A 27,497-nucleotide genomic window follows, 5' to 3' on the forward strand; every position below is an offset into this window, starting at 1 on the left:
CCTGAACTAACACCAGGCAGTTGACGGCCTGACAGAGCACAGTGACATGGCTCTTAGCCTTCTGCTAAGGACACGAAGCAAAGGCCCAGAGTATCTACCGTTTATGCAGGAGTGTAGAAAGCCACAGCAAACAGAAGTCAGATGGGGACCACGTGGGGGGTGGTCCTTACCTGGCAACTCAGAGGCAGGAATGTTCTGCCGATACTGGTAGGTCAGCTCTCGGAAGCTTCGCAGGCCGCAGCAGTAACACAGTACAGTGCTCCCCATGACTCTGTAATCTGGAAGAACATGCCTCATGTGGGCATGGTCAGACAGACATAAATGGGGGTGACAGTGGGCTAGACATTTGGGAAACAAAAACAAAACCAATCCAGATACCAACTTATTTTCTACTGTAAAATCCATCTGGATTAAATATTTTCAAAAATCCAAAAAAGTACTGAGAGGAATGAATGATTTTTTTTTTTTAGCTATTTTCAAGTATGCCATAAAGACCAAATGGCACAGAAGAAAGGGTCTGTAATTCTTGAGTACCCATAGCAAACATCACAATGGAAACACGTACAGGGAAGGGTAGAGCTAAGGAAACAGTGGTAAACACCTGTGACACCAAGGACACGTGCCAACCCTAAAATAACAAAGCCATCACATAGATCCATACCCAAAATCCAAATAGCCTAACACAAACATGAGCTGATGTCAAATGACCTATAAAACAAACAGATTCTCAAGTCTGTTAATAAACATGGGCAGATAAAACAACAATAAACCATTGTTTGCCTCTTTCTTATTTATAAGACCTGAAAGACAGATGCCAGCTCAGGGGATGCTGGCCCCCATTCCCGAGGCACAGCCCTGGGAAGACAGTCAACAAGATGAAGCCTCAGCTGTGAGCACCATTACCATGGTCCAACCGTCCTACTTACTTATCCAAGGGGACTATTTTCAATTCTACAAGCTGCACATTCAGCAGCTTCAGTGTAGTTTCTGACAGTGAAAAGCACAAAAAACCCTAAATATCCTTTATTAATGAATTAGGTAAAAAACTCTAGGAGAATATTATGCATAAAAATCAAGGAATAGATCTTTATGGACATAGAAAGGGTCCAAGATATATTGCTGAGTGAATAGGTTATGTGGTAGAATTTTATTTATGAAAGTTATGTGCATACGTGTATATGTGGTCATGAGAATATTATCACTGCATATGTTTTTGGGTGGTGGGCTTTCCAATAATTTTCACTTAATTTTTTAATATTTATTTATTTAAATTTACTTACTGATTTTGTGAGAAAGGAAGAGAGAAAGAGGGAGAGAGGCAGAAAGGAAGAGGAGAGAGGAAGGGAGGAAGGGAGATAGGCAGAAAGGAAGAGAGGGAGAGAGGGAGGGAGGGAGGCAGGGAGAGAGAGGGAGAGAGAGGGAGGGAGATAGGCAGAAAGGAAGACAGGGAGAGAGGGAGGGAAGAAGGGAGAGAGAGGGAGTGAGAGAAAGAGGGAGGGAGGGGGAGAGAAAAGGGGAGAGAAGGAGAGAGAGGAAGGGAGAGGGAGGGAGAGGGAGAGGGAGGGAGAGGGAGAGGAAGGGAGAGGAAGGGAGAGGGAGAGAGAGCGAGGGAGAGGGAAAGAAGAAGAAAAGAAGGAGAGAGGGAGGGAGAGAGAGATGTTCCTGTATATGCCCTGCCTAGGGATGAACCCACAACTTTTGCATCTTAGGACGACGCTCTAATCAAATAAGCTATCCAGTCAAGGCAAAATGGTCTTTACTGTAGCCTTCATACTTCCCTATACACTTACAGTTTTTTTGTTAGTGTGTCATTCTTATTAAAAAGTGAAAGGAGTTAAGACTTAGTCTGACAGAACCTGGTTAGGTAGCTCAATTGGTTAGTGCATTGTTCCCAAAAACCAATGTTGCAGGTTCAATCCCCTGTCAGGGCAAATACAGGAAATGACCAATGAAAGCATAACTAAGTGGAACAATAAATGAATGCTTACCACTCTCTCCTTTCCTCTCTCTATCAAAAATCAATCAGTTGATCAATTAAAAAAGATCCAGCTGATAGATTTGGGGAACCACACAGAGCTGCCCAGCAGAGAACACTTGAGACACTCCCTGGAGTGTGCCCATGATACAGAAACAGCTTAGAAGGATTCCCAGCAAACCTCTCCATTCATTAAAAAAAAAAAAAAATCACTTGATTTTTCTGCACCCTTGCTCAGTGACAAAAATCACATCTTACAAGACACTGGTGTCCCTGGGAAAAGGGTAACACCTCCACAGTAACCCACACACTGAAGACAGGCCATCGAGAATCCTAAGGGTTTAAGGAACAACTGGCCACAAGATCTCAAGGTTTTGTTTTGTTTTGTTTTTGTATTTTTTCTGAAGCTGGAAACGGGGAAAGACAGACAGACTCCCGCATGCGCCCTACCGGGATCCACCTGGCACGCCCACCAGGGGCTACGCTTTGCCCACCAGGGGGCGATGCTCTGCCCCTCCGGGGCGTTGCTCTGCCGCGACCAGAGCCACTCTAGCGCCTGGGGCAGAGGCCAAGGAGCCATCCCCAGCGCCCGGGCCATCTTTGCTCCAATGGAGCCTTGGATGCAGAAGGGGAAGAGAGAGACAGAGAGGAAGGAGGGGGGCGGGTGGAGAAGCAAATGGGCGCTTCTCCTATGTGCCCTGGCCGGGAATCAAACCCAGGTCCCCCGCACGCCAGGCCGATGCTCTACCACTGAGCCAACCGGCCAGGGCCAGATCTCAAGTTTTAACAAGCAGTGGATCCAGTATCTCTCAGGCTGTGCCCCTCATTCGTGTCTAGGAGAAAAGACCCTGGAATGTGTCATGTAGACTCAAAGCCCACTTTTAACATAATTCAAAAGTATAAGGGTAGCCCTGGCCGGTTGGCTCAGCGGTAGAGCGTCGGCCTAGCGTGCGGAGGACCCGGGTTCGATTCCCGGCCAGGGCACATAGGAGAAGCGCCCATTTGCTTCTCCACCCCTCCGCCGTGCCTTCCTCTCTGTCTCTCTCTTCCCCTCCCGCAGCCAAGGCTCCATTGGAGCAAAGATGGCCCGGGCGCTGGGGATGGCTCTGTGGCCTCTGCCCCAGGCGCTAGAGTGGCTCTGGTCGCAACATGGCGACGCCCAGGATAGGCAGAGCATCGCCCCCTGTGGGGAGAGCGTCGCCCCCTGGTGGGCGTGCCGGGTGGATCCCGGTCGGGCGCATGCGGGAGTCTGACTGTCTCTCCCTGTTTCCAGCTTCAGAAAAATGCAAAAAAAAAAAAAAAGTATAAGGGCCTCTCTGCCTCTGCCAGAGTAAGGCAGAGGTCAAAACTATGGATGTGGGAGAGCAGACAGGCGGTACTGCCAAGGTGGCCTAGCAGGTGTGACTGCGTCACAGGAGGCCAAGGGACCATGAACAGAAGCAACATTCTCAAGAGGACAGCAAGTGCAATGAGCTTACCAGACAGTAGGAACACTCCCCTCTGCAGAGCCACCAGGCTTTCAGTCAACACGTTCTTCCATGTCAAACCCCTGGCTGCGAGGTAATTCTATGATGAAGAAACAAGGGCAGCAGAAGAAACACAAGCTTGGACAAGAGGGTAACCAGTTCACAGAAGGCCCTTGAAGGCAGGTAAAAGCCAAAGCCCAGTAACCTAAATGTGTTAAGGAGGGCAGCTATGTCTTTATGGGGGCCTGCTTCCAAGACCACAGTTTAGGACAGCCAAGAGAACCCGTGCACCAGGCCACCCAGAATCAATGTGGTAACACATCCACAAACCAGTGCACAGAGATTCTTGTCCAGATACTTCTTCAAAGCCTCAAAAGGCAGGCTGGCTTCATAACCTTTACTGTAGAGTTACATATACTCTCTAAAACTCGCAAGGGTGTTCCCAGCACAGGAATGTGAGACACTTGACCTTGGGCGGAGCATCCACAGTGCAGCAACCAGCCTGTGACCATGTGACAAGGAAGCTAAGGTTCTGGATCTGCGCTCTGCCCTCACACACACACCGAGCTGCTCAGCCCCTTCTGCATCAACCTACAAGGAAGTGCCAAGTGCACATCTAACCATGGGCAGGGGTGCTCAGGCACGTGCAATGCAGGTGTGAAGGCCTTCAGTGCTATGTGTGGTGCTGCACATAAATGGGGTGAAGGCAAAGTCCTTGGCAAGGGACTGATGTGCACATTAAACGCTGAAATTGTAAGAGCTGGGCTTGCTTCCTGACACGGGGAAGGAAATGATTAGAAAGGAAGAGAACCGGAGAGAAGGCCCTGGCTCAGCCCACAAACCCTCTGGGGGAGCGAGCGAGAGTCGAGCCATGGAAGCAACTGCTGAAGATTCATGGCATGATGAGCATACAGGAAACACCCAGTGTCTGGAACATAGGTAAAAACAGACATACAGTATACTGATAGGATGCTGACAATCAGTGGCGGCATGAGTCAGAAAATACAGTTACTGAGAGAACTAAAAAAGTTCTGGGAAAGCTTCCTCTTGGCCCTGGCCTAACCTGAGTACCTTCAGAATGTCGGACTCATAGTTGTTGTTGCTCAGCACCCCGTCCAGACACCTGTCTCCCAGGTTGAGTTCTGTTGGGTAAAGGGAAGCAACATTATCCATTTTATAGACATTTCATGAAAGCATCATTCACCCAGGAGCTAAGATAACCACATTTCCTTCATCTGAGTGTCTACAAACAATAAAATGTTCCACAACAAAATACAACTTTACACAGAGAACAAGTACAATGACTTTCATCCCTCCCTTCTGAAATGGCCAGGTCTCCGAGTCTTCTCAGTGCCTGGTCTGCTGTCACAAGTCTGAAGGATGTAGCCAGACTGTGCCTTTTTAGGGATGGTGATCCTTGTGCATAAATAAATCCTCCTAACTTTGAACTCAGTATCCCCCAATTTTTACTTGGTTTGAAACCAATTATTGCTTGGTTCTGAACTGACACTTTGAAATGGGAAACCCATACAGTATGTCAGGACAAGGTAGTTAATTTGTGGTGAACTACAGTAGTCTCTCCCTCGTCGGGCACGCAACAGGCCACACCACCCCATCCACCCTCAAGTGCACCAGGAGAACATGCAGAGGCTGAAGCAGTTGAAGACTGGCTTTACCACAGAAGGGGGCCAGGCAGCCAAGGCAGCCGGTCCGGGTGCAGCCCCAGTACAGATGGCAGAAAGGCTGCAGGCAGACAGCACCTGTGGACACAGCACAATCATCAGGCAGTACACCTCAGTGAGGAATCAGGTCAAAGGGCCGTCAAATAAACAAAAACCTCAATTTTAATAGCAACCCCTAGACTCTAAATTAAAGCATCATATTTATCTACCAGACTTAAAAGTGACACATAATAAAACTGTATCCCAATGTGGGGACAGATGTGAGGTGCAGACTCCAGAAAGAGAAAAATCATGCATGGAAACCTGGTGCGTGGCAGAGACAGCCTCACCAATTGGTGGGAAAACTGAATGCCTCATATGGCCATGCGGAGACCACAGACTATGCAATGGAAAAACAAAACTGTGTCCTTACTTCCCACCACACACAAGCATCCACCACACTTTGAATTCTGAGCCTGAAGGACACACAGGGGAGGCTTTGTGGTGGGAAATGCTCAGACAGAAGCACACACACCCTTACTCACACTGCTGGGGGGCAATGCGGGGATCCTGCTCACGTTCTGCCCTCCGGTCAGGCATGGGCTGGAAGCAGCAGGTGCATATAGCGTGACTTCCTTGCAAGGGGCACACGTAATCCTGGGCTGCAGAAAAGACAGGATTTTTAGGCTGGTGTGTCGGGACACATACAGAAGGAGATTAGAAAATGTCTAAAGGGGCGGCTACAAAGTGCACACTAAGATAAAGAAACCTAAGCGAACACCCAGGGAGAAGTCAGACCTAGTCTCCTCAACAGCCACTGACAGTCTATATTCAAAACAGAGGAGTTTAAGTAGATTGAAAACAATCAAAGTTATCTTCTGGTTCAGTGGTTGTATCAAGATTTCAAAGAGCACAAAGATTTCCTGCCATTTCCTATAAAGAAAGAACAGGCTGCCCTAGACCCATAGCTCAGTTGGTTAGAACGCTGACCTGATACAGCAAGGTTGTGGGTTCAATCCCCAGTCAGGGGACTGAAGAATCCCTGAAGAATCACACACAAGAATCAACCAATAAATGCATAAATAAGTAGAACAACAAATAAAAGTCTCGCTCTCTCCTTCTCCCTTCCTGTCTCTTAAATCAATAAAATAAAAAAGTAAAAGAACAAGCCATAGAGCATATAGCATAAAACAAGGAAGTTCTATATTTACTCTCAGCATCCTCCAAATAAACAAACAGGCCTAGCAGGCAAGACTGGCTGACCTGCATCAGGTGCTATGTGTACGTGGGCCAGCAGGACACTCACCATCCACGTGGGTTTTGATCATGCACACTTGCTCCAGACCTCATCCCAATGGGGACTTTCGTCTGCATTCTGCAGATGATGGAGTCCAGCTAGTGAGTGGCGGCCAGCAGGTGACTAAGCACTGTGCTACCCATCCTTGTCCACACGGCCTACAGGATGTCACTAAGAGAGCCATGGCATGACACTATGGCAGATGTTTAAGAATGTGGCTCTGGCCCTGGCCGGTTGGCTCAGTGGTAGAGCATCGGCCTAGCGTGCAGAGGACCCGGGTTCGATTCCCGAACAGGGCACACAGGAGAAGCGCCCATTTGCTTCTCCACCCCTCTGCCACGCCTTCCTCTCTGTCTCTCTCTTCCCCTCCCACAGCCGGGGCTCCATTGGAGCAAAGATGGCCCGGGCGCTGGGGATGGCTCTGTGGCCTCTGCCTCAGACGCTAGAGTAGCTCTGGTCGCAACATGGCGATGCCCAGGTTGGGCAGAGCATCGCCCCTGGTGGGCAGAGCATCGCCCCATGATGGGCATGCCGGGTGGATCCCGGTCGGGCGCATGCGGGAGTCTGTCTGACTGTCTCTCCTTGTTTCCAGCTTCAGAAAAGTGCAAAAAAAAAAGAATGTGGCTCTGGGTCACAATCTTGGATCACTGGCCTTATGATGGGTTTAAACCAAAAGTGGCTAACAGGCCATACCTTTGTGGGGTCAAAAACCACAGATTCCATATGCTTCCCTTCTTAATGGTACCTGGGGACCTAGCCATTGGAAATAGGCAGTGAGCTGACAGAACTCAAAGTGGCTCTGGAAATACCACAGCCCATTGCTGGAAAGAGGCCACTCTCTCTTTTGAGGAGCCCATAAGTGATGGTCATTTTGGCTTTGGCAAGTACCACTGGAGGATACCAGCTATCCCATGTACTGGACTGCGGGGGCCGAATATAAGAATCATGACTGAATCCCCACTAATGTCCAGAAGCAGAGGTCCACAAGTGAATGTAATCATCTGGTTTCTTAGCCCTAAACAGATACAAGAAGCAACAAGCTATGAGAGGTGGTAGAACCACTTGAAGCAGGGGATAGCAGAGCAGGGAGGTGCCAGCATCCCAAGTGGTCACAGCAGAGTCAAAGCACAGAAGGCATTGCTGTCTCACCTGATGTGATGCTGGTGGATGTTGATGGTATGTCACTGGATGCCTGCGGTGCCCCCTGCTCACTGACAGGCTCCGAGCAGGGAAGGGACTGTCCTGCCTGCCTCCGGTATTCAGGGCACTGTCTGCACACAATGTATGGCTGACTGCAAGGGAAGCACACAGACTTGAACTCAGAAGAGCAGGGTGACAGCTACTCTTAGGGACGTAGCTAGTGGTGACATTCTGAGTGCAAATGATTGGACACATACATAAAACTACAAATGCATGAACCCACAGGAGCGCTGTTTCTGAGTGCAAAACATAGAAAGATTACAAAATCATATGCACAGTATAACTGAGTCTGGCAGTACCTTCTCCATATGTGGCCCTTGTCTCCACTTCATGCCTCAGCCCTGTAGCACCTGCCGTCGCCCAGTGTGTGTCTAGGATGAGCACCCTGCCCTCTGTGCTCACTCCAGAACAGGAACAGTCTAAGGATCTGCTTTCTGCCCCTCCCGGTTCCCCTTTTCTGTATTGTTTTCTGAGCCCCTGCCTCTCGCTGCTCCTGCAGTCCTAAGGCATCTTTTGCTCATTCCTTGCTTTGCACGACATCCCCAGAGCATGGCCACTCAGTCCCCACATGAGCAGGATGATTCACAAATGTTCAATGCTGGGCAAGCTGTGTGCTGCATCCCAAGGTACAGTCAGGCCACCCCAGGCACTCAGGACCGTCACCCTGGCCACCCAAGAAATGTGTGCACGTTATTAAAATCAGAGCAAAATGTACTGCAGTTGAACACTTATGTCCTCAGAGAGCTTTCCAAGAAACCAGCAGGAGCTGTGTACCACCCAGCCAGCTTCACACAGCCCAGCTAGGCTTTCAAACACTGCAGATGGTAAAAACCATTCGCATCTAGTCAGAAAATGCCTTCCTGACCCCGCAACAATGGTGGGAACCAGTGAGGGAAGAACAGGTAAGAGCTCACTAGAAAAAAAATAAAAACCATGAGAAGAGGCCCATCCTCATTCACAGGAGAGCCATCACCAGGGCCTTCCTGCCAGGCATTTGAGGACACTGATGTCAAGAGTTCAGCCTGACCAGGCGGTGGCACAGTGGATAGAGTGTCAGACTGGGATGCGGAAGACCCAGGTTCAAGACCCCGAGGTCGCCAGCTCGAGTGCGGGCTCTTCTGGTTTGAGCAACAGCTCACCAGCTTGAACCCAAGGTCGCTGGCTCGAGCAAGGGCTTGCTCAGTCTGCTGAAGGCCCGCGGTCAAGGCACATATGAGAAAGCAATCAATGAACAACTAAAGTGTTGCAACGCGCAACGAAAAACTAATGATTGATGCTTCTCATCTCTCCATTCCTATCTGTCTGACCCTGTCTATCCCTCTCTCTCTGACTCTCTCTCTGTCTCTGTAAAAAAAAAAAAAAAAAGTTCAGTGAGGCCTCTTTCCACTCAGACTTTGACCTGACTGATCCCCTTCCATGTGCTCCTTGCTGGGAAATGACTGTACATGTGCATGAAACTACAAATGCATGAACCCACTGCAGCACTGTCTCTGAGTGCAAAACATCAGAAAATTACAAAATCATATGCACAGTATAACCTCATCTTTAAAAAAACACTCATTTATAAGTACAGTCCATCTTACTTTGTTAAAGAAGTGTGCATGACACATATATGAATGGCCAGATGGATAAATAAGATGATTTCGTTTTCTGTTTGCTTGACTGTTATTTGAGACATTTTGTGAAAAGAAATAAAGACACAGTCCTGGCTGGTTGGCTGAGTGAATAGAGCGTCAGCCTGGCATGCGAACATCCTGGGTTCAATTCCCAGTCAGGGTACACATCAGAAGCAACCATCTGCTTCTCTTCTACTCCTTCTCCCCTTCCATCTCCCTTCCCCTCTTGCAGCCAGGGGCTCGAGTGGATTGAGTGTTGGCCCAGAGCACTAAAGATAGCTTGGCTGGTCCAAGCATCGGCTTCAGATGAGGGTTGCTGGGTGGATCCTGGTTGGGAGACATGTGAGAATACATCTGTCTCCCCACCTCCTACTTAAAAAAAAAAAAAGACGAAAAAAAAAATTGGGGGGTTTGCTGTCTTTTTAAATATTACGGCCTTGAGTTAAAATTCAGATGCTGGCCTGACCAGGCAGCGGCGCAGTGGCTAGAGCATTGGACTGGGATGCAGAGGACCCAGGTTCAAGACCCCGAGGTTGCCCACTTGAGTGCAGGTTCATCTGGTTTGAGCAAGGGGTCACTCGGTCTGCTGTAGCCTCACGGTCAAGGCACATATGAGAAAGCAATCAATGAACAACTAAGGTGCCACAATGAAGAATTGATGCTTCTCCTCTCTCCCTCTCCTGTCTGTCTATCCCTAACTGTCCCTCTCTCTGTCTCTCTCTGTCCCTGTCACAAAAAAAAAAAAATTCAGATGCTGGACTTCTGAATCAGGAGCCTCAGCATTCTACAGCAGACTAAATACAGTTTCCCAAAACTGTACCCTCTCAGCCAGGGAGCGTCTTTTCTGCAGCAATACCCTAACAAATGGCTATTAGAACTGAAGATGTAGTACCACCTAGTCACTAAATAAGCTAAAGAAAATATGTGTGCTTGTGTGGATTGACAAGGAACATGTTAAATAATGATCGTCACAGCCAGTGAGTCAAGGTATGTGATTAGAAGTCAGCAATATTGGTTATTATGGAAATCACCTCATGACATGTCAAATCATGGCACATACCTTAATTTACATAGTGCTGCATGTCAATTACATCTCAATAAACTGAAAAAAAAAATGGTGCAGGCTCACCTAATATCTGAGGACTCGCTGTCCACATCTGACAGATCCAATAGGTCCTCTGAACTGCCCTCTTCGTCCGAAAAAGACCTTCTGACTTTGGGCTGCAGCATGTCCTGAGTGATCTTGTTCCTGGCAGCCATGCTCCGCAAATCTTCCTCACTCCGACTCTTGTCTGAAATTCAAAGGACACAGCTCTACTGGTGGGCAGGCCCCCCTAGGAACAAACTTTGGTCTCCAGGAGTTTGGCAGCTGTCCCACTTGCCTGGGTGCTGGAGAAGGTACGCCTCCACCAGGTTGTTGAGGATGTGATTTTTACAGATCCGCTCGACAGGGCAGCGGCACGTGGGGCATAGAGTGGAACGCTCCATCCAGCCTGAGTAGCAGGCCGCACAGAAGGTGTGCAGGCAGGGCTGCAGGCTGAGGGAACAGGAACAGGTCTTCAGACACAACCAGAGCACATACAGAAGTGTCTGCCCACCCAGGCACAGCAGCCCCCGGGTTCCAGGGTACATGGGGAATGGCCTGCCTGGAGCACAAGCCTCTTTCTGCAGAGGAGGATGTGGTCTTGCCTAGGGTGAGGGTTGGTAACAAAACAGAAAAGCAAGAAAACCACCAGCACCAAGGCTTTTGCCTCAGTAAGGCATGGAGCCTGTCCTTCTGTGTGGTGCCCACAGCTGGCAGCACCTGCATCCTTGGCTAGCTTCTGGGAATGTGGCCCGACTCCCACATCCCACTTAAGAAACAGTCCCGACATGAAAACACAGCATTCAATCTAAGCTACTTTAACTCAGCCTTAGTTAACTAAAAGAAAGTAGAAGTCGCCTGACCTGTGGTGGCACAGTGGATAAAGTGTCGACCTGGAAATGCTGAGGTTGCCAGTTCGAAACCCTGGGCTTGCCTGGTCAAGGCACATATGGGAGTTGATGCTTCCAGCTCCTCCCCCCTTCTCTCTCTCTGTCTCTCCTCTCTCTCTCTCTCTCTGTCTCTCCCTCTCCTCTCTAAAATGAATAAATAAAAAATTAAAAATAAAAAAGTAGAAGTCATGTGGCAATTGTGTATTCCAGGAGGTCCAGAGAGCACACTGTCACTTCAGGTATATGAGGAACAGAGACAGCAAGTATAAAAGGTCTGCATTTAGGCTGAAACTCGATAGGCTCTAACTCTTTCCAGAGAAAAGCAAGAAGAGAGGGTTCTCCCAAAGCCACTTCTGGGACCTACATTCTGGGACATTCATTCTATGTTAACTAATACTTTTCCTTAACTTCACCTGATCTATGTCTGAGGAGGACTAGGCACTTAGTTTAGACATGACCATGTAAACCAAGGCCACTACATCAGTCTAGTGGGTTCTTCTGTAGCCTCAGTAACTGGGGCCAGGTTTTTAGCTTGTCAGCCATTCAAGTAAAATGGCAATGGTAACAACAGCAGACTCAACCCCAAAAGTGACCCAGAGGCTTGCTTCATCCGTAGCCCTCAGCTTCCCAGTGTGTGCTCACCTCACACAGTCATGCAGCAGATCCTGGCAGATGATGCATGTGAGAGTCTCTTCCATCTTGTCGGGCTTCTCAGCTGCAGCTCTGACCTCCTCGAGGGCACTGTGGGTATCTCTACACTGGTCTGTGACCAACAAATGCAGGTTCCGGTCAGGCTCCTTATCTGCCAAAGAAAGGGACATGTGACCGTCACAACCAAGGAAGAAACAGATGCTCAATCTTTTGTTTTGTTGTTTGTTTTATGAAGTCTCAACCTGCAGACTGAACAGTCCTCATCAATATTTTAAGGGCATTTTTAACAAAGCCCTAAGTCTCATATTCCAATACGTGGAAGTTTTGATTTAGAAGAATAGTTAACGACATAAAAAAGACATCAGGAGACATGGTTAAGAGATAAAGGCCACAGAAGCTAAGGTTGGAGTAATGCAGCCACAAACCAAGGAATGCTAACAGCCACCAGGAGCTGGAAGAATCAAGGAATGAAGTTTCCCTCCGAGCCTCCAGAGGGAGCACTGCCCTGCTGACACCTTGATTTCAGACTTCTGGCCTCTAGAACTATGAGTGAATAAATTATGTTGTTTTAAGCCAGAAAAAGGAGATAAAGGCCAGATAATATCAAATAGTAGTTGTGTCTAATACCATTTTTATTTCAACAAACAAAAACTATGACTTATATACATAGAAGACTGCTGAGAAATTTAGATTCTCAGACATTACCAGGAGCTTTTAGAACATTCTTTTTTCTTCTGTTGTTTTTTTCTAGAATGCTCAGGTGTTGCTAATCGTAACATTTTTAATAAAATAAACACACAGTTAAAAAGCCTAAAAGTAAACAAGCAGTGGCCTCCTGCCCAGCCTCTCACCTTCAGCCTACCTCCTCCAAGGAAACTGCTTTCCTGTGTCTTAGCTGTTTCCCCTCATGTGGACCTTGTGCTTCTGAATTGTGATGCTATGTTTAGGTTGATTTTAGACTCACTTTCTGACATCTACTAAAGTACAGAAAGATTCTGTACCCTGGGCCCCTTCCCAATTTCCTGCAACACAATTTTTGGCTCAATATATTGTACGTAGGTTATTTGCTGACATATTTACTGCTGAGCCAAACAATAAATTATTAAGTTTTCTTCTATAACTTTTCATCTTCACTGGGGTTAAAAATGGCTTAATTTTTTTTTTTTAATATTTTTTATTTATTGATTTTTTTAGAGAGAGAGAGGAGTGAGAGAGAAGGGGGAGGAGCAGGAAGCATCAACTCCCACATGTGCCTTGACCAGGCAAGCCCAAGGTTTCGAACCGGGGACCTCAGCATTTCCAGGTCGACGCTTTATCCCACTGCGCCACCACAGGTCAGGCAAAAAAAATGGCTTAATTTTGACAGTTGTTTATTTTTTACCTATTTGTTGCAGATTTCTCCCCAAGCTAATCAGTTATATCAGATAATCAGCTCTTTCCCTGAAGTCCTCCCTTATGGACACTTCCTATGCTGCCGTCCAATCTGTGAGCTGCTCTTAGGCCTGATGTACATTACAGCTCTTGTGCTGCCACAATATACCCAGATATTTTTTACACTCTTAACTTTGTATTTTAAAGTACAGATTTTTCTCTAAATGATCTTTAATATGGAGGTACAGACTATCTTAGAGATAACATATTCTTAAGAATTGCTTGTGTCAGGACAGAGATATAATTTTGGATGCAGCCTAACCGGGCAGTGGTGCAGTGGATAGAGCGTCGGACTGGGATGCGAAAGACTCAGGTTCGAGACCCCGAGGTCTCCAGCTTGAGCGCGGGCTCATCTGGTTTGAACAAAAGCTCAACAGCTTGACCTCAAGGTCACTGGCTCGAGCAAGGGGTTACTCGGTCTGCTGAAGGCCTGCGGTCAAGGCACGTATGAGAAAGCAATCAATGAACAATTAAGGTGTTGCAATGCGCAACAAAAAACTAATGATTGATGCTTCTCATCTCTCCGTTCCTGTCTGTCTGTCCCTGTCTATCCCTTTCTCTGACTCTCTGTCAAAAAAAAAAAAAAATTTTTTTTTGGATGCAACATTTCCAGACCAAGAGCATCTTCTGATGCTAAGCAGGAAAGAAAGGACCCAGAATTTCATTTGGAAAATACTGAGGAACCACAGATGTCAGTCGGAGATACATCCTTGTGCTTTTGTGAAAGTTGAGGCTCCATGGGGGGCAGATGGAACAGGCCCACCAGGGCTCCATGGCAGTCAGAGGGCCAAGGCACAGAATATCGCAAGACTCTAACCTTCTCTCAATCTCTTCTTAATGGGTTCCAGGCCCTCCTGATCCTGCGGTTTGGATGGAGAAAAGAATGCTCCTTCTCTGCTGGGGACAGCTGAAGGGATGCTGGAGGTTTCACTGCTTGTCACAGGTGGCCCACACACTTTCAGGGAGAACTCAACACCTCTGGCAGCTGTGAGAGAGAAAAATAAGAGGTTCTGATCCATCCAACTGAGAAGGCAAGAGAATGGGAGTTGAAACGCCACTGATTCAAACCAGGTATAGAGTCCAAGATGCCATGATAAGAATGTTATGGCCCTGGCCGGTTGGCTCAGTGGTAGAGCATCGGCCTGGCGTGCGGGGGGACCCGGGTTCGATTCCCAGCCAGGGCACATAGGAGAAGCACCCATTTGCTTCTCCACCCCCACCCCCTCCTTTCTCTCTGTCTCTCTCTTCCCCTCCCGCAGCCAAGGCTCCATTGGAGCAAAAATGGCCCAGGCGCTGGGGATGGCTCCTTGGCCTCTGCCCCAGGCGCTAGAGTGGCTCTGGTCGCGGCAGAGCATCGCCCCCTGGTGTGCAGAGCTTCACCCCTGGTGGGCATGCCGGGTGGATCCCGGTCGGGCGCATGCGGGAGTCTGTCTGACTGTCTCCCCGTTTCCAGCTTCAGAAATATACAAAAAAAAAAAAAAAAAAAGTTATGTGCCCTGGACAGGTAGCTCAGTTGGTTAGAGTGTTGTCCCAATAATCCAAGATTCTGGATTCAACCCTCTGTCAGGTCATATACAAATATCAACCTATGAGTGCATAAATAAGTGGAACAAATCAATGTCTCTCTCCAAACACAAATATACGGTCTACCCGAAAGTTCTGTCCATTTTTGGAATAAAACAAAATACAAATTTTTCTGTCAATAAACTTTTTTTATTTTTTTTATTTTTTTATTTTTCTGAAGTTGGAAACGGAGAGGCAGTCAGACAGATTCCCACATGTGCCCGACTGGGATCCACCCGGCATGCCCACCAGGGGGCGATGCTCTGCCCATCTGTGGCACCGCTCTGTTACAACCAGAGCCATTCTAGCGCCTGCCATCCTCAGCGTCCAGGCCAACTCCGCTCAAATGGAGCCCTGGCTACAGGAGGGGAAGAGAGAGACAGAAAGGAAGGAGAGGGGGAGGGGTGAAGCAGATGGGCGCCTCTCCTGTGTGCCCTGGCCGGGAATCGAACCCAGGACTCCTGCACACCAGGCCGACGCTCTACCACTGAGCCAACCAGCCAGGGCTAAACCGTCAATAAACTTTATTAAATAATATAATTGCCATTATTAATGATTTCTTGCCAGTGTGAGGGCAATTTGTATATCCCATTTTTGAAAAATGTTTTATCATTTGATACCCTTTTTTTAAGTATTTTAATTATTTATTTATTCATTTTTAGAGAGGAGACAGAGAGGAGAGAGAGACAGAGAGAGAGAAGGGGGGAGGAGCTGGAAGCATCAACTCCCATATGTGCCTTGACCAGGTAAGCCCAGGGTTTTGAACCGGCAACCTCAGCATTTCCAGGTCGACGCTTTATCCACTGCGCCACCACAGGTCAGAATGTTTTATCTTTTGATGCGAAAAATGGAACCAGTGCTTGTTTGACATCGTCTTCATTTTTTAATATTTTGCCCTTCAAAAAATTTTGTAAGGACAAAAACAAGTGATAGTCGGACGGTGCTAGTTCCGGGGAATATGGTGGATGCAACAGAATTTCCCAGCCTAGTTCTGCAATTTTTTGACAAGTCCCCAAAGCAGCACGTGGCCTGGCATTATCATGACGCAGTATGATACTCTTCCTCTTGAACATCGCCGGCCTCTTTTCTTGGACTGCTTGCTGTCTTTAAATTATCCAGTTGCTGACAATACTTCTCTGAATTGAGCTTTTCATTTGGTTTTAAAAGCTCATAATGCATTGGTCCTCGAATGTCCCACCATATACACAACATTCTCTTTGAATATTCAGAGTCAAATTTGGTTTAGAGGTAGAAGGAGCCTGACCTGTGGTGGCGCAGTGGATAAAGTGTCAACCTGGAAATGCTGAGGTTGCTGGTTCGAAACCCTGGGCTTGCCTGGTCAAGGCACATATGGGAGTTGATGCTTCCAGCTCCTCCCCCCCTTCTTTCTCTCTGTCTCTCCCTCTCCTCTCTAAAATGAATAGATAAAAAAAAATAAAGGAATAGAGGTAGAAGGGCTAGGTTTTCCAGGTTCACAATATGCCCTTTTTCTTACGATGTTTTCGTAGGTAATCCACTTTTCATCCCCAGTTCTCATCCGGTTCAAAAAGGGCTCAATTTTGTTCCGAGCAAGCAGAGATGTGTATATGACGATTCGATCATCCAAATTCTTCTGACTTAATTCATGTGGCACCCATCTTGAATATTTCCACACCAATCCTATCTTCCAAATACGGTCCGAAATGGTTTGCTGAGCTGAATTAAGCCTTTCTGCAATCTCCGATGTCGTCAGAAAAGGATCTTGTTCCAACATGGTCTTAACAACATATCATCGATCAAAGATGGTCGCCCAGAACATGGCTTATCAGAAAGGTCGAAATCACCTGTTTCGAATTTTTCAAACCTTCTTCTGCATGTCCTATCAGAAACTGTACCTTCACCAAACACTTTCAATAAATTTAAACATGCTTCTGTAGCATTTCTTCATTGTTGAAATTCGTATCAAATACAGTGGTGTAAATGAACTTTATCAGTAGCCACGGGTACACTATGGCTTCACACATAAGACTAACGTGAATCAACTTTGTTTTACTTAATTTGCTACATCAGTATGTATACATTAAGTGATAAAAATAGAGAGGCACACATGCGCCAAATAAACGTGCTTGCGTGTCAAAACTTGTTATGATAGAAACGGACAGAACTTTCCGGTAGCCCTGATATATATACATGCGCGCGTGCGCGCACACGCGCGCGCACACACACACACACACACACACACACCGTATTTCCCCATGTATAAGATGCTCCCATGTGGCCCTGGCTGGTTGGCTCAGCAGTAGAGCGTTAGCCTGGCGTGCGGGGGACCCGGGTTCGATTCCCAGTCAGGGCACATAGGAGAAGTGCCCATTTGCTTCTCCACCCCCCCCTTCCTCTCTGTCTCTCTCTTCCCTTCCCGCAGCCAAGGCTCCATTGGAGCAAAGATGGCCCAGGCGCTGGGGATGGCTCCTTGGCCTCTGCCCCAGGCGCTAGAGTGGCTCTGGTCGCGGCAGAGCGACGCCTCGGAGGGGCAGAGCATCGCCCCCTGGTGGGCGTGCTGGGTGGATCCCGGTCGGGCGCATGCGGGAGTCTGTCTGACTGTCTCTCCCCGTTTCCAGCTTCAGAAAAATACAAAAAAAAAGAAAGAAAAAAAAAAGATGCTCCCATGTTTAAGACGCACCTTAATTTTGGGGCCCGAAATTTGAAAAATAATGTATTACATAAAGTTTCATTCATCATAAAATTCATACAACTCATCACTGTCAAAACTCCCATCCATTAGCTTGTCCTCACCTGTGTCTGATGACAAATCACTATCTTCAACAATAAGCACAAAAACAAACATGAAAAAGTGGAAAATGCAACCACTATATAAGATGCACCCAGTTTTTCGACCCCAAATTTTTGGAAAAAATATGGTCTTATACATGGGGAAATATGGTATATACACTCCTTAGAAATACTCATCCACTCAACTCATTTCTGAAATGCTTTGTGCCCACTGCTGTGCTCGGTGGAGCTGGGGGCACGCAGCACATTCACAGGGAAAAATGCACCAATGTCTGTGATTGGGATGAGCCTTGAACATTCAGTCTAATCAGAGCCAATCCCACATTAGTCACCATGTAACACACCTGACACAGTTCACATACAGACCTTTCAGGAAGAGGGTACTGCAGGCCTCACTGCAATATGAAGACCAGGCCCTGGCCGGGTGGCTCAACAGATAAAGATTTGACCCTGTACCCCAGAGGTCACGGGTTCAACCCCTGGTCATGGCACATATGAGAAGCAATCAATGAGTACACAACTAAGTGGAACAACAAATTGATACTTGCCTCTCTCCCTTCCTCCACCATCTCTCTCAAATCAATGGGAAAAAAGAAAAAAGATGAAGACTGTACAGGTGGGCATGGAGTGTGAACTGTTTTCCAAGGGTGACAAAGGGAGACAGGGAGAATGGGTGATTCCCAGGGAAAGTACTGGTTTGTTTGTTTTTTACAGAAACAGAGAAAGACAGATAGGGACAGACAGGCAGGAACAAAGAGATGAGAAGCATCCATCATCAGTTTTTCTTTGCGACACCTTAGTTGTTCATTGATTGTTTTCTCATATGTGCCTTGACCATGGGCCTTCAGCAGACCGAGTAACCTCTTGCTCAAGCCAGCGACCTTGGGTCCAAGCTGCTAAGCTTTGTTCAAACTATATGAGCCCACACTCAAACTGGCAACCTCAGGGTCTTGAACATGGGTCCTCCACGTCCCAGTTCAACGCTCTATCCACTATACTACCGCCCAGTCAGGCAGAAAGTACTGGTCTTCATAAGCAAGTATAGTCATAAATCAAAATGGATTTGACTGAAAGGTAAAAAATTTTCCAATAATTTCTACCTTAATAAAGACCTCATTTATGTTATTGCATTATAATATGTATCTAGTCTGTAGCATTCAAATAATGTTACTTTAAAAGAAAAAAAACTTTTTTAGCCTATCATAGCCAAAAGAAAAAAAAAGTTAGAATTGTTTTAGGAACAAATTATCTTGTATACTAAGGGAAGAAAAGAGGAAGCTTCCTGGGCTGAGTCCTGGCTTTGGGTCTCATTCCTGCTATGGTTTCAAGGGCTTTCTATGTTCTGTTGGGCTTCTCACTCTAGAATGACGATTATGATGCGCATAGTTAGAATTAACTTAAAACTTACAAAAGCACTTAGCACCCTACCTCACACTTAGTAGGCACCCTGACCCTATTACCTGTGTTTTTGTTAGTATGTATACACTTAGGTGTGCAGACAGAAAAATTTCCCCAAGTTTATACAACGGTAGCTAAGTTTCCATCTGAACAACTTGTTCAACCTAATATTTTTTTGTTTATGCTTTTATTTTTTAATATTATACAATTAATACATGAATGCATCAATGAACACTTAGGCTATATCCATACCTTGGCTATTATAAATAATACTGCAGTGAACATAGGAGTTTAGGTATCTCTTTGAGATGTGACTTCACTTCCTTCAGATATATACTCAGAAAAGGGATTGCTGGGTCATATGATAGATGTAGTTACAATTTTTTTATTTTTTTATTTTTATTTATTCATTTTAGAGAGGAGAGGGAGAGACAGACAGAGAGAGAGAGACAGAGAGAGAGAAGGGGGGGGAGGAGCTGGAAGCATCAACTCCCATATGTGCCTTGACCAGGCAAGCCCAGGGTTTTGAACCAGCGACCTCAGCATTTCCAGGTCGACGCTTTATCCACTGCGCCACCACAGGTCAGGCCATAGTTACAATTTTTTGAGGAACCTCACACTGTTTTCCATAGTGCCTATTCCAGTTTATAAACCCACTAACAGTGCACAAGGGTTCCCTTTTTTTACATCCTAACCAGTGTGTTCTCTCTCGTCTTTTTTTTAAATTTTATTTATTCATTTTTAGAGAGGAGAAAGAGACAGAGAGAGGGAAGGAGGGAGGAGCTGGAAGCATCAACTCCCATATGTGCCTTGACCAGGCAAGCCCAGAGTTTCGAACTGGCGCCCTCAGCATTTCCAGGTCGACGCTTTATCCACTGCGCCACCACAGGTCAGGCCTCTCTCTCATCTTTTTGATGATAGGCATCCTAACAGGTGTGAGGTGATATCTCATTGTGGTTTTGCCTTGCATTTCTCTGATTATCAGTGATGTGGAGGCTCTGCTGGTCCTGCCTTTGAGAGTGGTTGTGGTGGCTGGAATACTGGCAGCTATCTTGAAACCACAAGATGAAAAGCAAGAGGACAATGAGGCAATGTGTGATAAACAGGTAACATTTTTTTTTTTTTTGTATTTTTCTGAAGCTGGAAACGGGGAAAGACAGTCAGACAGACTCCCGCATGTGCCCGACCGGGATGCACCCGGCATGCCCACCAGGGGGCGATGCTCTGCCCCTCCAGGGCGTCGCTCTGCCGCGACCAGAGCCACTCTAGCGCCTGGGGCAGAGGCCAAGGAGCCATCCCCAGCGCCCGGGCCATCTTTGCTCCAATGGAGCCTCGGCTGCAGGAGGGGAAGAGAGAGACAGAGAGGAAGGAGAGGGGAAGGGTGGAGAAGCAGATGAGCGCTTCTCCTGTGTGCCCTGGCCGGGAATCGAACCCGGGACTCCTGCATGCCAGGCCGACGCTCTACCACTGAGCCAACTGGCCAGGGCCAACAGGTAACATCTTGGGCTGATAAGTCTGTGGTGGGCTGTGCACCCCTGAACTTTGTTCTGGGAGCCAGTTTTTCTGTTTCTCACATCTTATCATCCTCACTGAAATTTAAGAGGGTCTGTATCAGTAAAAAATCTGAAGATGGCCTGACCTATGGTGGCGTAGTGGATAAAGCGTCAACCTGGAAATGCTGAGGTTGCCGGTTCAAAACCCTGGGCTTGCCTGGTCAAGGCACATATGGGAGTTCATGCTTCCTGCTCTTCCCCCCTTCTCTCTCTCTGTCTCTCTCCCCTCTCTATAATGAATAAATAAAATCTAAAAAAAAAAAAAAAGTTTTAAAAAAAATCTGAAGACTAATCTACAATGTAAGAATGAGAGGACAAGCATTCTAGGAATAAATAACTATCCTATAAGAAGCAACCAAAGAACTAAAGTGCCACAACTGTGAGTTGATGCTTTTCATTTCTCTCCCTTCCCGTCTGTCTCTCTCTCACAAAAAAATAAAAATCCCAAAACTAGGTGAAGAATGCTATTAAAACATTACTGAAGAAGGCCCTGGCCGGTTGGCTCAGCGGTAGAGCATCGGCCTGGCGTGCGGGGGACCCGGGTTCGATTCCCGGCCAGGGCATATAGGAGAAGCACCCACTTGCTTCTCCACCCCCCCCTTCCTCTCTGTCTCTCTCTTACCCTCCTGTAGCCAAGGCTCCATTGGAGCAAAGATGGCCCGGGCGCTGGGGATGGCTCCTTGGCCTCTGCCCCAGGCGCTGGAGTGGCTCTGGTCGTGGCAGAGCGACGCCCCGAAGGGGCAGAGCGTTGCCCCTGGTGGGCGGGCCGGGTGGATCCCGGTCGGGCGTATGCGGGAGTCTGTCTGACTGTCTCTCCCCGTTTCCAGCTTCAGAAAAATACAAAAAAAAAAAAAAATTACTGAAGAATATCACAGAGCTTAATAAACAGGAAACATACCATTTTTCCTAATTATAGAAAATCAAAATTAAGGTTAGGGTTAATTCTCCTCAAATCAAAATATCAAAAAGGCTTTTTTAAATTTAAAAAGGGGCCCTGGCCGGTTGGCTCAGCGGTAGAGCGTCGGCCTGGCGTGCGGAGGACCCGGGTTTGATTCCCAGCCAGGGCACATAGGAGAAGCGCCCATTTGCTTCTCCACCCCCACCCCCTCCTTCCTCTCTGTCTCTCTCTTCCCCTCCTGCAGCCAAGGCTCCATTGGAGCACAGATGGCCCGGGCGCTGGGGATGGCTCCTTGGCCTCTGCCCCAGGCACTAGAGTGGCTCTGGTCGCGACAAAGCGACACCCCGGTGGGGCAGAGCATCGCCCCCTGGTGGGCAGAGCGTCACCCCTGGTGGGCGTGCCGGGTGGATCCCGGTCGGGCGCATGTGGGAGTCTGTCTGTCTCTCCCCGTTTCCAGCTTCAGAAAAATACAAAAAATAATAATAATAATAATAAAAAAATAAATTTAAAAAGGTAATTCTTCTCATAATCTGGGAAAAAAACAGAAGAACAGCTAAGAAATTAAAAATATTAATACATACAATATGACCCAGTTTCAGAAATAAATGTACACATATATTCTGTTGCTAATAACACTACAAGGCAATGTTTATATCATATGGCACCTAGTCTGAATTTCTTTCTAGTAAACAGCGAGGAAGGTAAAGTATTCATGCTTTGTAAGGACCAAAATATGTAAAACTATTTTGAAGTAACATGCTACTGTAGATGAATCTTGAAAAAAGCTAGACACAAAAGACCACATAATGTAGGATTCCATTTATATGATATGTCTAAACAAGCATATCCACAGACACAGAAAGCAGATCAGTGGTTGCCTGGTGATTTTATGGTATGTGAATTATCTCCCAATAAACTGTGAAAAGTACCATTGTACCACAGTCTCTGATCTTTAGCATTTCTCCTGGGTCTGTAACAAGAATATTTATTATACAGAAATCTTACTGCTGAGAGCCTGATGCCAGTTCTGAATTCCTTAGTGGCTTATCTGTGTCATAAAAACATAGGTCAAGATTAGTGAACAGCCTGACCAGGTGGTGGCACAGTGGATAGAGTGTCAGCCTGGGACATAGAGGACCCAGGTTCGAAATCCCGAGGTTGCTAGCTTGAGAGTGGGATCATAGACATGACCCCATGGTCGCTAGCTTGAGCAAGGGGTCACTCACTCTGCTATAGCCCCCTGGTCAAGGCACATATGAGAAAGCAATCAATGAACAACTAAGGTGCTGCAACGAAGAACTGATGCTTCTCATTTTTCTCCCTTCCTGTCTGTCTATCCCTATCTAACCCTCTCTCTGATTCTGTCAAAAAAAAAAAAAAGATTAGTGAACAGAGAGCAACATAGCTACTACCCAGAACCCATCTCACCAGAGCTGGAGGGTGGTGCTCGCCCTATAGAGGGCTCTATGGAAGAGGTAGAGGCCAACGGGAAGAGGTCCGACTTCGATGTTGATGGCTGTGGTTCCTCAAAGCACACCTGAGTGGTAGGTGACGACGGAAGGACGTGGGGCTCATCACCCCGCCCTGCACCTGAGGTATCTTTGGTCACATGGAACACGTTTTCTTTATTAGCTTCTGTAAGCACAAAAGCAGTACAAGGAGCAGTCAGGGGTCAAGCACCGCTGCTTCAGGCAAGACATCCTAGCAGAGATGCTTCCTTGTCACAATCAACAGTCCCCTGCTGTGATCTCACTTACCAAAGGAGTCCTGTGTCACGCCTTGCTTTTCATTTAAAGACTCGTATAGGTATGCCACGTCTAAAAGGAATTAACCCAATCAGAGCAGTGTCATCTCACGTACCAAGCCAGAACTCATTTTTCTTTCTTCCCTTCAGTCACTTTGTCCCTGCTATCTATTTTGACTTATCAGCTACTAACAACATTCACCAGTTTCAGGGATTTTAAAACAAATAATCTAAAACTTTTTAACCAACTTTAAAACAAGCCTCAGGAAAATAGCTTGGAATCAGATGAAGGAGAGGCAAGGCACCCACTAGGTGGGAAATCTATGCCTTCCTGTCATTTTACAAAAGGAGCAGACATGAGACCCTTCTGCGTGGCCCGGGACTGAATATGATCATGCTGCGGACAACCTAGAGAATAGCCACCCTTTCTTTCTGTTTTAGGGATAAACGTCAAAAGCCTTCCTGATTCTCCTTGTCCAGTATCATTCTTCTTCCACACACAAAGACAGACCCTCAGAGCTAGAAACACCCCACTGGAACCCAGCCTAAGCTTTCCTGTCTCCTGTAACGTCTCCATAGCAGGACCAAACATGGCCTCCAGTCCCCTATTCTAGGACTTACTATCCACAATGCACAGTTCTTCTTCTAAGCACCTAACCCATCCCCATTCACTTCTCCGTGGCTGCCATTCTGAGGTTCAAGGCTCATGAACATGGTGATATTTTTTAATACAGATCAGACTGCAAGGTCAACTTTCCTAGTCCTTTTTTTTTTTTCAGAAACAGAGAGAGTCAGAGAGAGGGATAGACAGGGACAGACAGACAGGAACGGAGAGAGATGAGAAGCATCAATCATCAGTTTTTCGTTGCAACACCTTAGTTGTTCATTGATTGCTTTCTCATATGTGCCTTCACCGCGGGCCTTCAGCAAACTGAGTAACCCCTTGCTTGAGCCAGCAACCTTGGGTCCAAGTTGATGAGCTTTTTGCTCAAGCCAGATGAGCCTGCACTTAAACTGGAGACCTCAGGGTCTCGAACCTGGGTCCTCTGCATCCCAGTCCAATGCTCTATCCACTGTGCCACCGCCTGGTCAGGCCAACTCTCCCATTTTGAATGGGAATCACACACACCAGGAATCAATATAAACAGTAAAAGTAATATCACTAACACTACTGTTCCTATCTGAAATATCTGCTTCAACACTCTTTCCACGAAGTGTCCCAGCTGCATAGGACTTCCCACCCGCACAGCATGCATGCGTCCACCCAGTGAGCTTCCCTCTTACTATGCTCCGGCTCATTCTTCCTGTACACCAAATAGATGATATCCCCTGTCTGTAAAGGACAAGTCTGCTTCTTGACAACATTCAGCTTGTTAATTACTGTTCCATTGGTGCTGCAGAGACAACAAAAATGCAATTTATCTTACTTAAAATCATTTATTTAGTTAAAAATTTATTTGATTATTTATTCATTTATTACAAACTTATTTGGGTGTCATTGGCTAAAATTATATAGGTTCCAGAGGTATAATTCTACAATTTGTCATCTTTACATTGCATTGTGTGTTCACCAGTCCCAAAATTTCATTTTTTATCATCACTAAGAAGACAATTCAATAATATCACTTTGATATATGCACCCCTCTGTTCATTGCAGCGTCACTCACAAGAGCCAAGATGTGAAAGCAACCTAAATACACATCGAAAGATGACTGGATAAAGAAAGTGATGCATATATGCAATGGAATATGGCTTGGCCACAAAAGACAATGAAATACTCCCATTTGTGACAACACAGATGGCCCTAGATGGTATTATGCTGAGTGAAATAAGTCACACAGAGAAAGACAAATACCATAAGACAGTGGTCCCCAACCTTTTTTGGGCCACGGACCGGTTTAATGTCAGAAAATATTTTCACGGACCGGCCTTTAGGGTGGGACGGATAAATGTATCATGTGACCAAGACGAGCATCAAGAGTGAGTCTTAGACAGATGTAACAGAGGGAATCTGGTCATTTTTTAAAAATAAAACATTGTTCAGACTTAAATATAAATAAAACAGAAATAATGTAAGTTATTTATTCTTTCTCTGCGAACTGGTACCAAATGGCCCATGGACCAGTACCAGTTCGCGCCCCGGGGGTTGGGGACCACTGCCATAAGATTTCACTTATATGTAGAATCTAAAAACAAAACAAACAGAACAGAGTTATTTAAAGTGGGGCTGAGGGGCAGGGTGAAATAGGTGAAGTGCATTAAGAGGTACAAACTTCCAGTTATAAAAGAAATGAGACATGGGAGGTGATATTATAATGGCTTTGTATGGTGACAGATAACCAGACTTATGGGGATCATTTCGTAATGTACATAAATATTACCTAAAACTAACACTGTTTGTCAATTATACATCAATAAAAAAATTAGCACTTTGAAAATGATAAAATACTTCAGAGGAATGATGTGAACATTTAACAAGGCAGAGACGCAAGTGTCACCTTACTATTCTTTTGTGTGTGTGTGTGTGACAGAGACAGAGAGAAAGACAGAAAGAGGGATAGATAGAAAGGAAGAGAGGTAAGAAGCGTCAATTCTTCATTGTGGCTCTTTTGTCTCCTTAGTTGTTCATTGATTGCTTTCTCATCTGTGGCTTGACCGGGGAAGGGGGGGGGGTTACAGCAGAGAGAATGACCCCTTGCTCAAGCCAGTGACCTTGGGGTCATGTGTATGATCTCATGCTCAAGCCAGATGAACCTGTGCTCAAGCCAATGGCCTGGGGTTTCAAACCTGGATCCTCTGCATCCCAGTCTAATGCTCTATCCACTGCTTGGTTAGGCGCACCTTACAATTCTCTTGAGGAAAAGCATTGCTACCTTACCAATAGCCCAACCAGCAACCAGCCAGTCTGTTCAAGTGTTTTATTTTTTAATGTTTATATTATTGATTTTAGAAAGAAGGGAGAGGGAGGAAGGAGGAGAGAGTGGGAGAGAGAGAGAAAAAGATAGGAACAGCTGTCTGACTGGGGATCAAACTGGCAATTTCTGTGCATCCAGATGATGCTCTAACCAACTGAGCTATCTGATCAGGGCTGTTCAAGTGTTTAAATGCCTCTGCTGTTCCAGTGACATGTTGTCCCTAACTTGCCTCCTGGTGGACCCCTGGACTTGTGCCATCAGCTCTGGCTTTGATTTCCAGATTCTCTCCTGCTTCTATGCTTAGTTCTATCTACAGACCTCCCTCCAGCAAACATGACCCAGGGTCAGTCATTGCTCAAATGAGCCCTGTTCCCTATTAAAGTGTGTTAGAAACTGGAGTTGGGAGGTCACTCCAGTCAATCAGGGATATACTGCTGGCTGGGAGAGGTGCCAATGTGGCAGGGTCACACAGGGACCTGAGTCAGATGGGACAGGAAGCACTTCCCTAAGGAGGGACTCCTGAGTGCAGATATGACAGAAGATCAAGACACACCATGGATCAGAGCACATACAATGCAGGCTGTGTGGTCATGAACTCTCCATCTCAACTACTCAGCTCTGCCACCATTGTGTGAAAATAACCACAGATAGTATGTCATCAAAAGGCTGTGGCTGCACGCAGGGAAGCCTCACTTACAAACACTGGTGGCACAGGCACAATACTGCCAGGGTCTTTTGCTGCTGGAATTCTACTCACAATCCATTCTCACATTCTTCCTAAGGAAAACATCTGATTTCACTCTACTGCTTAACCCCCCAATGATTTCCCACTGTTCTCAGGTTAGAGCGTGGCATTCAGGTCCTCCTGCTCTGGTCTACTGCCCAGATCTGCACCACTGCTCGTCTGACCATGCAGAGCGCCTGTGGTTCCTTCTGCCTGGACTAGCTCTTTTCCCTCCTGCACCTCACCAAGGAATGCAGCAGGCCCTAGGAGCTGGAAATGGTAAGGAACAGATTCTCCCCTCGAGACCATAGGAGCCAGCCCTGCTCACACCCTGACATTAGTCCAATGAGATCTGAGTTGAACTTGGGCTTCCAGCTCTCTAAGGTCATGAATTTGTGTTGTTTTAAGCCACTAAGTTTGCAGTAATTTGTTACAGCAGCTACAGGAAGCTAATACTGTCACACAGTTTGTGCAAGAGAGCCAGGACCTGGCACAGGAGGATGGCTGTAATTGGACATTAAACTTCACCTGCCACCTATGACAATAGGGACAGCCGTGCCAGGACTCTGAATAAATCCCAATTCCTGCCTGACCAGGCGGTGGCGCAGTGGATAGAGCATCGAACTGGGATACAGAGGACCCAGGTTCGAGACTCCAAGGTC

At 46.6% G+C, this 27,497-nt stretch overlaps 1 protein-coding gene across 1 annotated transcript in view; it reads right to left on the bottom strand.

Moving 5' to 3' along the window:
- The window catches only part of CHFR (checkpoint with forkhead and ring finger domains), a 37,541-nt gene that overhangs the window by 3,248 nt on the left and 6,796 nt on the right, over nucleotides 1–27,497 (bottom strand). The window contains exons 3-15 of the mRNA XM_066260920.1: nucleotides 24,481–24,590; nucleotides 23,210–23,269; nucleotides 22,881–23,087; nucleotides 14,089–14,256; nucleotides 11,832–11,991; nucleotides 10,598–10,752; nucleotides 10,345–10,507; nucleotides 7,549–7,691; nucleotides 5,648–5,764; nucleotides 5,118–5,201; nucleotides 4,513–4,583; nucleotides 3,454–3,541; nucleotides 171–278 (exon numbers count right to left, since the gene is read on the bottom strand). Of these exons, the coding sequence (XP_066117017.1) occupies nucleotides 171–278; nucleotides 3,454–3,541; nucleotides 4,513–4,583; nucleotides 5,118–5,201; nucleotides 5,648–5,764; nucleotides 7,549–7,691; nucleotides 10,345–10,507; nucleotides 10,598–10,752; nucleotides 11,832–11,991; nucleotides 14,089–14,256; nucleotides 22,881–23,087; nucleotides 23,210–23,269; nucleotides 24,481–24,590 (1,634 nt within the window). The remainder of the gene's footprint in view (nucleotides 1–170; nucleotides 279–3,453; nucleotides 3,542–4,512; nucleotides 4,584–5,117; nucleotides 5,202–5,647; nucleotides 5,765–7,548; nucleotides 7,692–10,344; nucleotides 10,508–10,597; nucleotides 10,753–11,831; nucleotides 11,992–14,088; nucleotides 14,257–22,880; nucleotides 23,088–23,209; nucleotides 23,270–24,480; nucleotides 24,591–27,497) is intronic.

Source organism: Saccopteryx bilineata, chromosome 2 (genome assembly GCF_036850765.1).
Source record: "Saccopteryx bilineata isolate mSacBil1 chromosome 2, mSacBil1_pri_phased_curated, whole genome shotgun sequence".
NCBI classification, from domain to species: domain Eukaryota; kingdom Metazoa; phylum Chordata; class Mammalia; order Chiroptera; family Emballonuridae; genus Saccopteryx; species Saccopteryx bilineata.